Source organism: Narcine bancroftii, chromosome 6 (genome assembly GCF_036971445.1).
Source record: "Narcine bancroftii isolate sNarBan1 chromosome 6, sNarBan1.hap1, whole genome shotgun sequence".
Taxonomy (NCBI): Eukaryota; Metazoa; Chordata; class Chondrichthyes; order Torpediniformes; family Narcinidae; genus Narcine; species Narcine bancroftii.
Window position 1 is genome coordinate 80974470 of NC_091474.1, and position 13319 is coordinate 80987788.

The 13319-nt window shown below is 44.5% G+C and overlaps 1 protein-coding gene across 1 annotated transcript in view; it reads right to left on the reverse strand.

Moving 5' to 3' along the window:
• ret (ret proto-oncogene receptor tyrosine kinase) overlaps nt 1-6572 on the reverse strand; it is a 121854-nt gene extending 115282 nt beyond the window's left edge. Inside the window, exon 1 of the mRNA XM_069885504.1 lies at nt 6385-6572. Coding sequence (XP_069741605.1) covers nt 6385-6436 — 52 coding nt within the window. The 5' untranslated portion in view covers nt 6437-6572. The remainder of the gene's footprint in view (nt 1-6384) is intronic.
• Nucleotides 6573-13319: the final 6747 nt, after the last annotated feature.

The window sequence follows — 13319 nt, forward strand, 5'->3', positions numbered from 1 at the left end:
CTCAAAACATCACCAAGTCTCTGCACTCATCCAGCCCCTCACATCACTACAGATGCTGCTCAGCCCACTGCTGATGGTTTATTTGGCTCAGGATTTCAGCATCTACATTTCCCTGTGTTTCCTTCATCAAAAATGCAGTCTGATCTATCTCTAGATTGGGAGCTGGGGATGGGGGTGGGGATGGCCAGGTCTGAGCTGCGGCTTATGATGGGAGATGCTGCAGAAGATGCATTGGGCTCTGCAACCATTGTTATGCTGGTTGGGCTATCAGAGCTTATTGATTTTGTAGAGGTTAAAAGTAGAGAAGCATTGCAGAATGGTCCTCGAGTTGAGAAGGAAGAGGCAATGGACTGAGATTCAATTAAGGATCAACAAGGTTCGAAGTCGGTGTAAAATGGAGCAGGAATAATGCTTGTAAATGGAGAACATCAGGATCCTGAGGTCAGGAAATGTGGTCTGAGAAATGATAGGCTTGAGGGATTGGGAAATTGGGCATGGAGAAGGTTAGGGTTGAGATTGAAGTTGGTGGATGCATAGGAATCAATACCAAGAGGGGCTGAATTTGGGGAAAGGAGGAAAGGTAAGGGTTCAGAGAGGGGTCCAGGGTCAGAGCAATCAGGTTAGCCCAGGAATGTTCAGCTTCGGCCAATCCTGATCAAAATATCCCCAAGAAAGATTGGCAAAGGGAACTATGTGGGAAGCAATATCATCTCCTGCTCAAAGGTGCCTGGCCTAACCTACAGATTGATGCAAAACAAGCAAGAAATGGTCATGAATTTACTTAACAAGATAAAGTGTCAAATTTTCGATCACAAAACATTGAAAAGTATTTTGCTGTTGAATTTCTGGTCAGCATGCTTTCAATGTTAGCTACCATTCACATTTCTGCCTTGTTTGAAATCATCTCCCAAGCCATCACTGGGACTTATAATTTGAATTGAAGAATGCTCATGCTAAAACTTTTTTTTGTACTTGTTCCATCTTCCTATCATGGGAAACCTCTATACCAGTGGTTCTCAATCTTTTTCTTTCCATTCACATCCCACTTTAAGTAATCCCTATGCCATCAGTGCTCTGAGATTAGTAAGGGATTACTTAAAGTGGGATGTGGGTGGAAATAAAGTTTGAGAACCACTGTTTTAATCATCCCTCATTGACTCGTTATGTGCACGGTTTCATAACTCCAAAGGAAATGGGCCAATGACAATTTTTCTCAAGCAAAACATTTCAGTAACAATTGGGTCTGGAGCAGTGATTCTCAACCTTTCCTTCCCCACTCACATCCCACCTTAAGCAATCCCTTACTAATCACAGAGCACGAATGGCATAGGGATTACAAAATGGGATTTGAGTGGGAAGAAAAAGGTGAGAACCACTGCTCTATTCCTTCAACTGTGAGATATACTCTGTTTAGGATTGGAATGGTTCTCGTTGTTCATTACTAATTTAATCTAATTAAAGTTACTTAAGCACATTAGTAAGACCAGAGCTAGAAATGTCACCCTTTACATGAAAAATTGACCTAGATCAACTTGCCTCTGAGATATCCAATTTCTGTGGCATCATTCACCAAATTTACAAGGGACTCTCCTCTACCTCCAGGCCAATATACATCTTTCAATCAATATATCCAAAAAAAAAACAACCCTGGTCATTTTTCTTTATGATTTAAGTTTTAAATTTGATTTGCCCATCTCATCGTTACAGGTCAATGCTTCCATAACCAAGATTAATCTTGCAATCGGTTTCTGTGAACTTTTAACATGGATCCAAAATGGCACAACAGTGTGGTTGCTTTTCGCGAGCTATCTGCATTGCATAGGGAACTAGATCTTTCACCTTATCGCTATACATATGACACTGAGCAATTCAATTAAAAAAACCATTTATGAAAGAACCTTTTTTGTGCAGGTTGACTTTTGTGCATCCTACCTAGGGTATATTTTAATCAGGCTTCAATAAGTACATTTAAACCAAAGAAACAGAAGCCCTTCAAGCCTGCTCTGCTTGGTGGTCTCAACCTAACTTACCCAATCGCCCCTTCCATGCCTCTGGACTTCCCGCAGTTTAAATATCAATCAACTTCTGCTAGTCAATGACTCCACCTCCAGAGCTGTGAGACAGAGCGCAGTATTTCTCAACGTGTTTCCACAGGTTGTTATTGGCAGTGATGCAGCAAAGGTAATTATTACTAACATAATAAACGAGTGATATGCAAACAAATTTTTTTTTTAACTGCCAGAGGAGCTCCACGGGTCGAAACTAGAGTGTCTCTAATACACAAAACAAGGTTGTAAATTTGATGATAAAAATAAAACAAAGCTCCTTAAATCATTTTTCAACCAAAGCAAAAATTGTTGGTTAAGCTCACCAGCACTTATTAACTACTCCTCCTCCTCCTCTTTCAGTTCCCAATTTTTTTGGGGGGGAAGAAAGGAGTCCAGAACCAGAGGCCACAGTTTAAGATGAAGGGGTAGGCCATTTAGAACAGAGTTGAGGATTTGTGGAAGGCTGTGGTGGTCAAATCTCTGGATCCTTTTAAGATTTAAAGAGAGCTCTTAAAGATAGCAGATTCAAGGGATGTGGGGAGAAGGCAGAAGGGGAGTACTGATTGTGGATGATTAACCATGATCACAGGGAATGGTGGTGCTGGCTCAAAGGGCCAAATGGCCTACTCCTGCACCTATTGTCTATTGAAACATAGAAATCACAGCACGGTACAAGCCCTTCAGCCCTCGATGTGGCGGCGACCCATACATTTCTTTTTTTTTAAAGTACTAAACTCTCCCTACCCTGGGACCCGTCTGGGAGTCTCTTAAATGTCCCTCGTGTTTCAGCCTCCACCACCATCCCTGGCAAGTCATTTCAGGGACCCACAACTCTGAGTAAAAAATTACCCCTGATGTTTTCCCCCAAACTTCCCTCCCTTCACTTTGTACTCATGTCCTCTGGTGTATGTTATTCCTGCCCTGGGAAACAGGTGTTTGCTGTCTATGCCTCTCATAATCTTGTGGACCTCCATTAAGTCTCCTCTCATCCTTCTACATTCCAAAGTAAAAAGTCCCAGCCCTGCTAACCTTGCTTTCCAATCCAGGTAACATCCTGGTAAATCTCCTCTGCACCCTCTCCAGAGCTTCCACATTCTTCCTATAATGAGGTGACCAGAACTGAACTCAACACTAAGTGTGATCTCACCAGAGATTTGTAGAGTCGCAACATGACCTCTCTACTCTTGAACTCAATCCCCCTATTAATTAAGCCCAGCATCCCACAGGCCTTCTTAACTATCCTATCAACCTGTGTGGCAAGCTTGTGGATGCATGGATTTGGACCCCAAGGTCTCTCTGTTCATCCTTACTCTCAAGTAACTGAGCAGTAACCCTGTACTCAGCCTACTGGTTTGTCCTTCCCAAATGCATCACCTCACACTTAGCCGGATTGAACACCATCTGCCACTGTTCCACCCAATTTTGCATCTTTTCTATATCATTTTGTGACCTTCAACAACCTTCTTCAGTTCCACCTACAACTCCACCAAACTTTGTATCATCCACAAACTTACTTACCCATCCTTCCCCCTCTTCATCCAGGTCATTAATTTTTTTTTAAATCACCAAGAGCAGGAGTCCCAGACAGATCCTTATGGCACTCCACCAGTCACTGACCTCCAGGAAGAATACTTTCCTTCCACTACTACTCTTAGCTTTCTACCTGCAAGCCAATATTTTAATCTACACCAACAAGCTTCCATGTATCCCATGTCTCAAGATTTTCTGAACAAGTCTCTCACAGAGACCTTATAAAATGCCTTACTAAAATCCAAGTAGACCATGTCTATCACCTTACCTTCATCAATTTCTTTTTTTAAACCTTCTCAAAAAAAAACTCAATTAGATTCATGAAGTCCCCTTACAAAGCCATGCTGACTAGCCTTGAGGAGACTGTACTTCTCCAAATGCTCATAGAATCCTCTCCAATAATTTGCACACCACTGACGTAAGACTCACCGGTGAAGCAGTCAAGTTTAGTTAGATTCTCCCTATTACCTTTTTTAAACAAGATGGCAACATTTGCCATTCTCCTATTCTCTGGCACCTCCCCTGCAGCCAAAGAGGACTCACAGATCATGGCTACTGTCCCAACTATTTCTTCCCTCACTTTGCACAGCAACCTGGGATATATTGGATCCTGCCCAGGGGACTTATTAAGCTTATTGTTTTTAAAAAGAAGATCCAACATTGCCTCTTCCTTAACACCATCCAGCACACTGCCAAGTTCACCATGATCAAGGTCCTTTTCTATTGTGACCACCTCCAGGCACATGTTGCCTCCTTTATCCTTTAGTGGCAACACCTTTATTCTCATCATCCTTCTGTTCTTCACAGGTACATGGAACACCTTGGAATTCCCCTTCATCCTTTATGCCAAGGCCTTCTCATGCCCCCTTACAGGTTGTCAACAGTAAGTTAATAAATGTTTAAGGTCATGCATGGGCATAATAAGTTGAGAACAACTAAGGTAGAGAATTCCAAAGATTTTCCATCCTGAGAACACTGCAGCACAAAAAACAGGACCTTCTAGTCTATGCTGACCATGAGTGCAACCTGGTTTAAAAATAATTCTTCAACGGAAATGTGTGAACTCTTATTACACAATCATCCACCCCTAATTCTAGATACTCAAAGGTTTTGTAGATTTCCTCCTTTTAGATAAGGAATTGCTTCTTTTTTTTTTTGAAAAAAAATCTTCCTTCCCAAATGGATCACCTTGCGTGATCCCACATTATCCTCCATCTGCCAAATCCCTGCCCCCTCACACAACTTGTATCCCTTCACTATCCCTTTTGGCCCCAGTTCACCCATCTATTTTGCATCACCAGGAAACTTCGCTCCAAAACATTTGATCAAGCGCCTTAGGTTACAAAAGGTGTACAATCCAACATCCTTCCTCCTGTTATACTTATCCCTTGCATGGAAAGGAGCCCTGTTTGATGCAAGGCTGCTAATTAGAAACCTTGGCTTGAGCCGTTCAATGCAATCCATTTTATATAAATATTTCCACTCCAATAATTGCTTTTGTTCTGGTGAGGAGAACTCCTCAATTTTGCTGCAAATTTATAACCGGACAGAAATAGTAAATTGCCCCCGTTTCTCGGGGAGTCTTTATGCCCAAAATAAATCAAAAATCATATTTATAATCCGAAAACAGCAACAATGAAACACTAGCTTGTCAGTAGAACCTGGAGATGAACAATTCAAAGTAGATGCTCCAAAGGTCCCTGGTTATTTTCTTTCGATAATCTATAAATTCCACTGATTTAGGAACAATTGCATATTTCAAACGTTGTTACCATGAAGACAAACTCAGGAAGCAGACGTCTGAAACGGAATTTTTAATTATAGGGGGGGGGGGTGGGGGGGGGGCCGCCAAAAAAACCTCACATTCCTGTGATAGTGAACTCTTCGATGGTTCAAGTCCATCGCGCCCTGTCCCGTGTGCGCATCGATCCCTGAAACAGGGACTGGCCCAAGAGGAGTTTTCAAACCAGGGCCAACGGTGCAAGGATGGGGATCCAGTGTCAAGGGAACACGGCACCGGGAAACAAGCCCAGATCTCCCCCAACATCCACCAAAACCTTCTGCGAATTGAACAAGTCCCGACTACCCCAAGGGTCAACCTTTCCCTTCCTTGGCTCTTTCCATCATTTCTGCCTTCCAGTGTCCCAATCCGACCCCCTGCCCGTGTTGACAGCCGAGCTTCAGCAATCATCTCCACCGGGTCTTTGCATTCATCCTACCTGATACATTTCCAAGCCACGCCGGGAATATCTCGGGGAGGGGGTCGGAGGCTGAGATCCCCCCTTGCGAAGCCTGCATGGCTTTCATTCCGCCCCAAGATTGGGTCAGTCTCTTGAGCAGAAGAATCCCCATTGATCCTCTCTCTGCAGCTCTGTCGCGGGGCGCACATTTCCTTTCCCCGGCTGCGCGAAGACGCCCGGGCTGAACCCATCCCGCGGATTGCATCTGCTGTTGGAAGGAGACCTTCAGCGAGAGAGACGGAGGGACCTCGGGGTCCGGCCGCCAAGTCACAAGGGAACTGGATTCTTGTCCTTTTTATTTACAAAAAAAAAAGAAACTTCACGCCCAAATCTTGTTCTCTCAGCAAAGTTGAAGCGGATCCTGAAAGCAAACCCCAGACCATTTTAAAATCCAAACCTTCTCGAAACTAGTTGCGGAATCCTGTGGAAAAGATGTCAGTGGCGCAGAATGTACTAAAGTTCTCATCCCATGTCAGTTACACAGGGGGAAATCGCATTGAGCACACAAGCTCCTCAACTTTTCACCCTGCACTGATTATATCCAGGGGAAAAAAGAAGCCTCTTACCTTGGGTCAGAAATAAGGCGAATAAAATGCAGGGACCTCGCAGCGAACACATCCTCCATCCACTTGTGCTTTCTCTCCTGCTCTATTCCTTCCAGTTGCCGCTTCTCCTGGGTCCAGCCTGCGTTTTGGTGGTGTTGTTCTGCGAGGTTGCCTGTAGTATTATTGTACCTTCCGTCTCTCACAACCACACCGCCCCCATCCTCGTCCTGGCTGGAGATGGTTATTTTTCTCTCGTTGATCGCGGCGCAAAGTTAATTGCAAATCCGACTCAGCAGCCCGGGAAATTCAGCGGCAGGACTCCTGGGGACGCTGCAGGTCAGAACAAGGAGTTGGCTGGATGCCCCATGGGGGAGGAGGAGCGGGTGATGGATGGAGAGGGCCAAACTCAAGTGGGGAGGGAAGTGGGAGAGAGCGAACCAAGTCAGAGGGAAGGGTCAGGCCACCAAGGAACAGGACGAACCCCAGCAGAGGACGAGGCCGTGGCAACGCTCTGAAAATCAGACGGTTCAGGGGAACTTTGATAGGTAGAGAGAGTGGGAGGAAATTCATGCGGAGATGGAGATGAAGCACAAAAGTCTGCAGACACCGTGGATGAAGTCAAGAGACACAGTGCTGGAGAAACTCAGACAGTGGCTTCTGTACAGCAAAGATGAAGATTCAGAACCAACGGTTCGGGTTTGAGCCCGTCATCAGGGTCTGGGCAAAATGTGGGAGGCGCCCAGAAAGAAGCGTTTTGACTCCAGTGACAGAGTTTAGGTGGTGGGTGGAGGGAACGAAATAAAGCCACAAGCAGAAAGTAGTAAAGAAATAAAAATTAAATGAGAGGCAGAGAAATAAATTAATTAATAGATGGATGGGAGGGTGGACAAATAAATAGATAAATAAAATAAACCGAAAAACAGAGATAGAAATGGATAGATAGAGATCGATAGGTCGATAGAGAGAGAGAGAGAGATAGAGATAGGTAGATAGAGAGAGATAGAGATAGGTAGATAGAGAGAGCGAGAGATAGGTAGATAGAGAGAGAGATAGGTAGATAGAGAGAGAGAGATAGGTAGATAAAGAGAGATATAAAGATAGGTAGATAGAGATAGGTAGATATATATAGAAGAGATAGGTAGATAGAGATAGGTAGAGAGAGAGATATAGAGACAGGTGGATATAGAGAGAGATATATAGGTAGATAAGAGAGAGAGATTGAGATAGGTAGATAGATATATATATATATATATATATATATACAGAGAAAGGTAGATAGATAGAGAGAGAGATCAATAATAGATAGATGGGAGGGAGGGAGTATGAAAAGGCGGGACACGCTTGAGGGGCTCAGGTGACCCTCGTGGAGAGAGGGCCAGGCAATTCTCTGTACACACACACACACACACACACACACACGAGAAGGCAGGCGCTGGAATCTGGAGCAATGCCACCCGATCTGCCGGAGGAAGTCCAGCAGCAGCAAGTGGGAGAACAGTCGGATCCGTCCCCGCCCGGAGAGTTGACCCTTCCTTCTCTCCCGCAGACGCTGCTCGACCCGCCGAGTTCCTTTTTCTTTTGCTCCAGGTACTCCTCAGGCGGGATGGAAGAGGAGAGCAGCTCCTTCGGAACCTCTGCAGAGACCCTGGCACCTTGCAGTCTAGGCGAATCCAGCAGGGTGTGAAAAATGCAGAACTCGGGAAACCGGCGATCAAGAACGAGTCCAGTGAAAGTCGACCAAAAAAAAACCCCAATCTTTTAAAAAAGAAAGAGACTTTGGGTAAAAATTCGACCCAGCCCTTGTCAGAGCGAAGTTAACACGCAAAGATTTCCCCCAAAAACAAGCGAGATGGAAATGTTGGAAGGCAAAGAGATAATAAACTGGAGCGAGACAAACTACAGCCTTAAGAAATAAATAAGAGAAAATTGCAAATGATGGAGATTGGCCATTATGATTGATCGGAAGGGACTGATGGAAACATGTCCAACCAAAGATTGAATGTGTTTCCGCCCACACCACAAGCTTGAAACACTGCCGGACACAGCAGAGTTTCTCCGCGTGTTTGCTATGTTTTACAACGTGAAGGGGGTGTCTGTTTGGGCGCAAGAGGCTGGCCTTTTCCCTCCGGAAAGGGTACAGTGTCATCGGGTCCGGTGTCGGCGGTGCGCTCTGCGCCTTTCCCGGGGTGGCGCCTCGTCCACATGTTCCGATCGCCCCGCGACAGGGAGGATGTGGGAAAGGGACAGGAGGGATTTGCCAGCAGGTTGGCTGAATGAGAGACCTTGGGGTGGTCTAGAGCATTAGGGGCTGAGGGAGAATCCCATCATAGCAAACTCTGTCGTATCCTTCATGAAATTCTGAGAGGCGCGGATAGGGGAGACAAACAGAATCTTTTGTTCCCAGGATTTAAAAAAATGGCACGGATTTAAAACGGGGAGATGTGCAGGGCACCCTTTTTACATCGAAGCCAGGAACAGAGAGCTGGGGAAGCAGGTAGCATTTGAGAGGATGCAGGAAAAGTCCAGTTTATTGGCACCTGAGTGTCCAAGTGCAACTCGAGAAAACAGCGTTCTCCAGTCTCGGTGCAAAACATTCAGACACACAACCAGATATAAACACATACAGAGAGGGGAAATGTATCATTATGCAACTATCAGAGACCGTTTATTCAATGTTTGGCGGAGAAATCATAGATGGAAGGGTCTGTTTCTGCGCTCTACTGTTGGACGTTCTAATAGATGATTTAAGGGTAGGGATTGAAAGATCTGCTTGTGGCCAAATCTGTTAATTGTCCATGCATCTTCCTGACCTCAACACTTCAGTTTAACTCTCTGGTTTCAGTCCATTGCAAAGACCGTGAATTTAGTTGGCACACTTGCTCAACACGAGTGGTAAATTGGAAATTACACCTGAGGATTCTTCAGTGGGGTCAAGATATGAAGCTGAAATAAGCCAACATGTGAAATTCTACTGGTAGAGATGCCTTCTCATAGCCCCAGAGATGCAGGTTCAAACCTGACCACATTTGCTGCCTGTGTGGAGTTTGCATGTCCTCCCTGCAACTTCATGGGGTTTCCCTCCGATATTTTGGCTTCCTCCTGCATCCCAAAGGTGCGTGGGTTGGGAAGGTAATGACCACTGTAAATTTCCCCTCTTCTCTGGATAATTGGTACATCCTGTTGGGAATTGGGGGAGAAGAGGTTATATGGAGAAGTAGTGAGGAATGGGATCACTCTGTGAGCTGGGATGGGCATAATGGACTGAACTGACTCCCTTCTCTGTTGGAAGATCTACCATATCTGCTGGCATACAAGGCGGCCCTGAACTTTAAAAATACCATCCAAAAACCAGGGATCATCTTATATGCCAAGTATAAAATATGAACCTTAGCAGCGAAGTCTCAGTGCTCCCCCACAGGGTCCATCTGCCCAGTCTGACTGCCGTTGGCTCTGCGCAGGCTTTAAACAGCCTGTTAAAGGAACCAGCGGTGGTTTATTTTAAAATATGCTAATAAAATTTACTGGGTAATTTGCTTCTAAAATATTGTGAATTTGTATCTTAAATGTACCCCTATCAGCATGACTGGTCAGCAGTAAGTGCCAGACATGGGGCAGTCCTTATACAATGAGTATAGGTCAAACCCTACATTTTATGTGGAAACTCATATGTTGAAAATGTAAATGAATGAATGACTGGTTAGGAAAGTTCTCACAGGTAATAAGGGAAGGAGGAAGGTTCAAGGGGTTTGAGATGGAAGTTGTTAATAGTGCAACAGAGGTTCTCAACCATTTTCTCTCCACTCACAAACCACTTTAAGTAATCCCTAGGCCATCGGTGCTCTGTGATTAGTAAGGGATTGCTTAAGATGGTATGTGAGTGGGAAGGGAAGGTTGAGAATCACTGCGCTCGACCCATTTGTTACTGAAATATTTTGCTGGAGAAAAATTGTCATTGGCCCATCTCCTTTGGAGTTATGAAACCGTGCACAACATAACAAGTCAATGAGGGACAATTAAAACAGTGATTTTCAAACTTTTTCTTTCTACCTACATACCACCTTAAGCAATCCCTTACTAATCACAGAGCTCCTCTGGCATCGGGGATACTTAAAGTGGTGTGTGAGTGGAAAGAAAAGGTTGAGAACCACTCGTCTTCAGGCTGTGTTGAAGATCAGGCAAGTTTGAGAGGGAAGACAGAGGAGTTTGTTGAGCAGCAAAGAACCAGAGAGTAAGGCTGAAACCAAACCCCTGACATATTTACCACATTAATCTCAACGCAATTTAAATTTCTTAAGCCAGATCAGCTCATATACAAATTTATTCATTATGATCCAGATGCACTTCAAATTGTATCTAATTGCAAGATTATACATTTTAATTTGAATTTATTATAATTTAAATGCAAGATAATGTCTTTGTAACAAGATGCGGATTCAGAGGTACTAATTAAATCACTCAACTATTTTTCCTAATCAGTTCACTAAAGGGTAATGATAATGTTTGCAACATTTTTATGTCATAATAAAAACAGTTTCAATACATTTTCCAGAATAATATGATTAATTGCAACTAATTCTTTTAGTCTGTTCAATAATGGTTTCACCTCAAGGTCCAGTACTCCCTCCTTGTACTCTGGGTTATTGATGCCCTTCACAAAGCTCATTTATTGAAGCAAGGAAGATAGGTCATGAAACCATGCAATTTTGTTCCTTTTGGAACCATGATCCAAAGGTATTCACCTGACTAATGAACACCCCACAGCACAAGGACAACTTCTCCTCAGCCATCAGATTTCGGAATGGATGAACCACAGACGCTTCCTCACTCTCTCTTCTTTTTTGTTTAATTTTAAAAGTAATTTATAGCAATATTTGCACATAATGCAAGATTCAAGATTCCTTTATTGCTTATGTAAGACAGTGCGATATTACACAGAATTTGCTTTCATCTGCCGGAAGGCGGACAGATTTGGCATCGGCAGAAACTGTCTGAAGCGCCTCTTACAGTCAGAGAAAGAAAAGCAAAAGAGCGTCCCCTCAGAATGACTGAGTGGCTCAGCTCTGCGCTGCTGCAGCATCTGTAGGCACACAGAGTGTAGTCCAAACCATCGGCAGCCTAAGCTCCAGATCTAAAATGTTGATATGATTAGGAACCCTTCAGTGCCCTTGGCACCCACTCGCATGCCATTTCCAATACCTGGTACCCATTCTGCCAATCTGCAGCTGTCCACCACCTGGTGTGAATCCCTCAACCGCAGTCACCAGCTGCCGCAAAACAAGAAAGTTTATGACACGTTCATGACAATAAATTCTGATTCTCCTTCTTCTAAATTGTGCAGCCAATCGAGCTGCTGATTCCAGTGATCCTGACCACTTATGTTTTCAATGTAGAGTTTGCATGTTCTCTGTCTGACGGCAAGAGTTTCTTCCGGTCACTCTGATTTCTGTGAGTTGCCTGAAGACCTACAGATTGGTAGGTTAACTGGCTACTGTAAATCAGCCATAATGCTTTGGTGAGGGTACAATCTGGGGTGAATGTGGGGATTAAATGGGATCACTTGATGGCCATTTCGAAGCTTGACTGCATCACTGTGACACCCTGTAGTAACTTTATTGTCATTTATATGTCACAAAACTTGTTGTATTGTGGCAACATTACAGGGGCAAATATTACTGAAAATTACATTTAAACATGAATAAATTAATGCACAAAGGAGAGAAAGTGATGTAATGTCTGTGGTTTATTTTCCATTCGGAAATCTGATGGCCGAGTGGAAGAGTCTGACCTGGCCAGTTGCCTCAAAGTGTGGGTATGGTTGCTGCAGAGAAATGGATCAGAGGTCAATCCGCAGGACCATAAGTGCAGCAGAGAGGGTCACTGGAGTCTCCCTCCCACACTCCCCACCCATCAACATGATCATTGACTGAATAGGGTGCGCAAAATCGTTGAGGATCCCTTCCACCCTGCACACATCGTTCAGCTGCTCCTGTCAGGAAAGGATACAGGACTATCAGAGCCAACTCCACCAGGCTGTGGAACAGCTTCTTCCCACGGGCAGTGAGAATGCTGAATGACCAAAGGTACTGCTCACACTGACCATCCAAGACTCTCATATTCTTGGAACAATATTTATTTATTTGTATTTCTGAATACTTGTCCTGCATGTGTATTGTTTGTCATCATGTGTGATATGTCTGGTTGTGCGTCTGTGTGTTTTGCACCAAGGACCGGAGAACTTGTGCAATCAGATGATAATAAACTTGATTTGATTTAAAAGGCCTGTTTCTATGCAGCATAACTCTGAATGACAGGAGTGTGGGTATGACAACGGCTCTGTATACGCTTATCTTTGTGAGGTTTTTCAGTTGGTTGTTTTTCCAGACTCTTTTGTGTAGTCTTCCAAAGGCACTATTTGCTTTGGCGAGTCTGTTGTCTATCTCATTGTCAATCCTTGCATCTGATGAAATGGTGCAGCCGAGATAGGTAAACTGGTTGACCGTTTTGAGTTTTGTGTGCCTGATGGAGATGTGGGGGGGCTGGTAGTGATGGTGGGGAGCTGGCTGATGGAGGACCTCAGTTTTCTTCAGGCTGACTTCCAGGCCAAACATTTTGGCAGTTTCCGCAAAACACTCCTGTTCAGCTCCGAATCATGGGTCCTCTACCGGCATCACCTACGGCTCCTAGAACGCTTCCACCAGCGTTGTCTCCGCTCCATCCTCAACATTCATTGGAGCGCTTTCATCCCTAACGTCGAAGTAGTCGAGATGGCAGAGGTCGACAGCATTGAGTCCACGCTGCTGAAGATCCAGCTGCGCTGGGTGGGTCACGTCTCCAGAATGGAGGACCATCGCCTTCCCAAGATCGTGTTCTATGGCGAGCTCTCCACTGGCCACCGTGACAGAGGTGCACCAAAGAAAAGGTACAAGGACTGCCTAAAGAAATCTCTTGGTGCCTGC